The following is a 1,451-nucleotide window of genomic DNA, read 5'->3' on the forward strand; positions in this document are numbered from 1 at the left end:
TACCTTCACATGATGGAGAGTAAAGACAGGAAGGAAGCTTTTCTCATGTTCTTATAAGGGGAGTCGGTACATTCATGAGGGCTCTACCCCCATGACCTCATTAGCTCCCAAAGGCCCCACCTCTTAATATCATCACATTACGGAGGTGAGGATTTCAATCTATGAATTGGGGGTAGGATGGGGAAGAAGCATTCAGTCCATAATAGAAGGGCTTCCAACTCTTCCATCACATTTTCCCCCACTAGCCTCCAAAGCCAGGTCCAGGAATTAGAGTGATGAATGTCACTGCAGTTCATCACTTGGCTCCCACTTCCAGACTCAGAATTACCAGCTTCCATAGATGGCTGTACACACTATGTGCTTGCACTACACAGTGATACAACTCACTATTGTCAAGAGGAAAGAAAGAAAACATGTTGTTTGCTTTCATGGGTTTGTGCCTTTGATCATAGGATTTCCTTAGCCTGATATATTGTTTCCTGCACCTTCTTTATCAAATCTTAATTTATTTTTCAAGGCCCAGGTCAAGGGCTAACTCTTCTGTGAAGCTATCCCTAATCTCCTTAGGCAAAACTAATTTAACCCTCCTCCATACTTTCAAGACTCTTTAGTTAGTATTGGTAATTCTGCCTAGCACGCAGTTCATTCTGCCTCGTATTAAGCAAAGCATATTGACCTGTTTGTCTCTGTCACAAGACTGTGAGCAACTTATGGTTTGGGAGCTGATGTGAGCTCATCTTTGCTCATGATATGAAATTTCCTGGTCCCCGTGGCTCTTCAACTCTTCATTTTCAAAGCGGTTGTCATCCCATCGTATTACTTGGGGAAAAGATAAACAGTCATTCTTTTTTTTATTCCCCATTGATGAAGCATGCATTGGACCAGAGCCACTAAGTTCTCTCAAGCAGAGAAGGCGACACTCTGCAGGATCCCGGGCTGGGCAGATAGCGGTGGGATAGAGGCCACCTTGCAGCAGCACTTGAAGGATACAATGAAGAATCCACCCATTGCTAGAGTCCTGTGCACAGATTCACAAGGACTTAATCTGGGCTGTTATGGGATCCTGTCTGATGAGCATGCTGGGGTGATATCTGTTCTAGCCCAGCAAGCAGCTAAGCTGACCCCAGACCCCACTGATATTCCAGTGGTATGTCTAGAATCAGATAATGGGAATATTATGATCCAGAAACATGACAGCATCACAGTGGCCATGCACAAAATGGCCTCTTAACGTCTCATCAGTCTCCAGCAGCCTGCCATAGGGGCTCCATCCTACCTATGTTAATTATCTTGTAGAACGACTTAAGTTCCAGTAGTTAGGCCATTTATTTAGTGTGCATTGGGCACTTTTCTATTAATTTTAGAGTAAGCTGCTTTTTCACACTCAATGGACTGACTTATCAGAATATTAGTAAGAAAGGATCATGTTTTGAAGCAGCACGTCCAGATCA

At 43.8% G+C, this 1,451-nt stretch overlaps 1 protein-coding gene across 1 annotated transcript; it reads left to right on the forward strand.

Annotated features, from left to right (window-relative positions):
• The first annotated feature begins 871 nt into the window (after nt 1-871).
• On the forward strand, nt 872-1,231 carry LOC119868328 (ragulator complex protein LAMTOR5-like). Its single transcript, XM_038588827.1, has one exon. The coding sequence runs from the start codon at nt 872-874 to the stop codon at nt 1,229-1,231; it is 360 nt and encodes a 119-aa protein (XP_038444755.1).
• Nucleotides 1,232-1,451: the final 220 nt, after the last annotated feature.

The sequence above is a fragment of the Canis lupus genome, chromosome X, assembly GCF_011100685.1.
Source record: "Canis lupus familiaris isolate Mischka breed German Shepherd chromosome X, alternate assembly UU_Cfam_GSD_1.0, whole genome shotgun sequence".
NCBI classification, from domain to species: domain Eukaryota; kingdom Metazoa; phylum Chordata; class Mammalia; order Carnivora; family Canidae; genus Canis; species Canis lupus.

Coding starts and splice junctions, on each gene's coding strand:
- LOC119868328 (XM_038588827.1), top strand. CDS start 872: ATGCATTGGACCAGAGCCACTAAGTTCTCTCAAGCAGAGAAGGCGACA.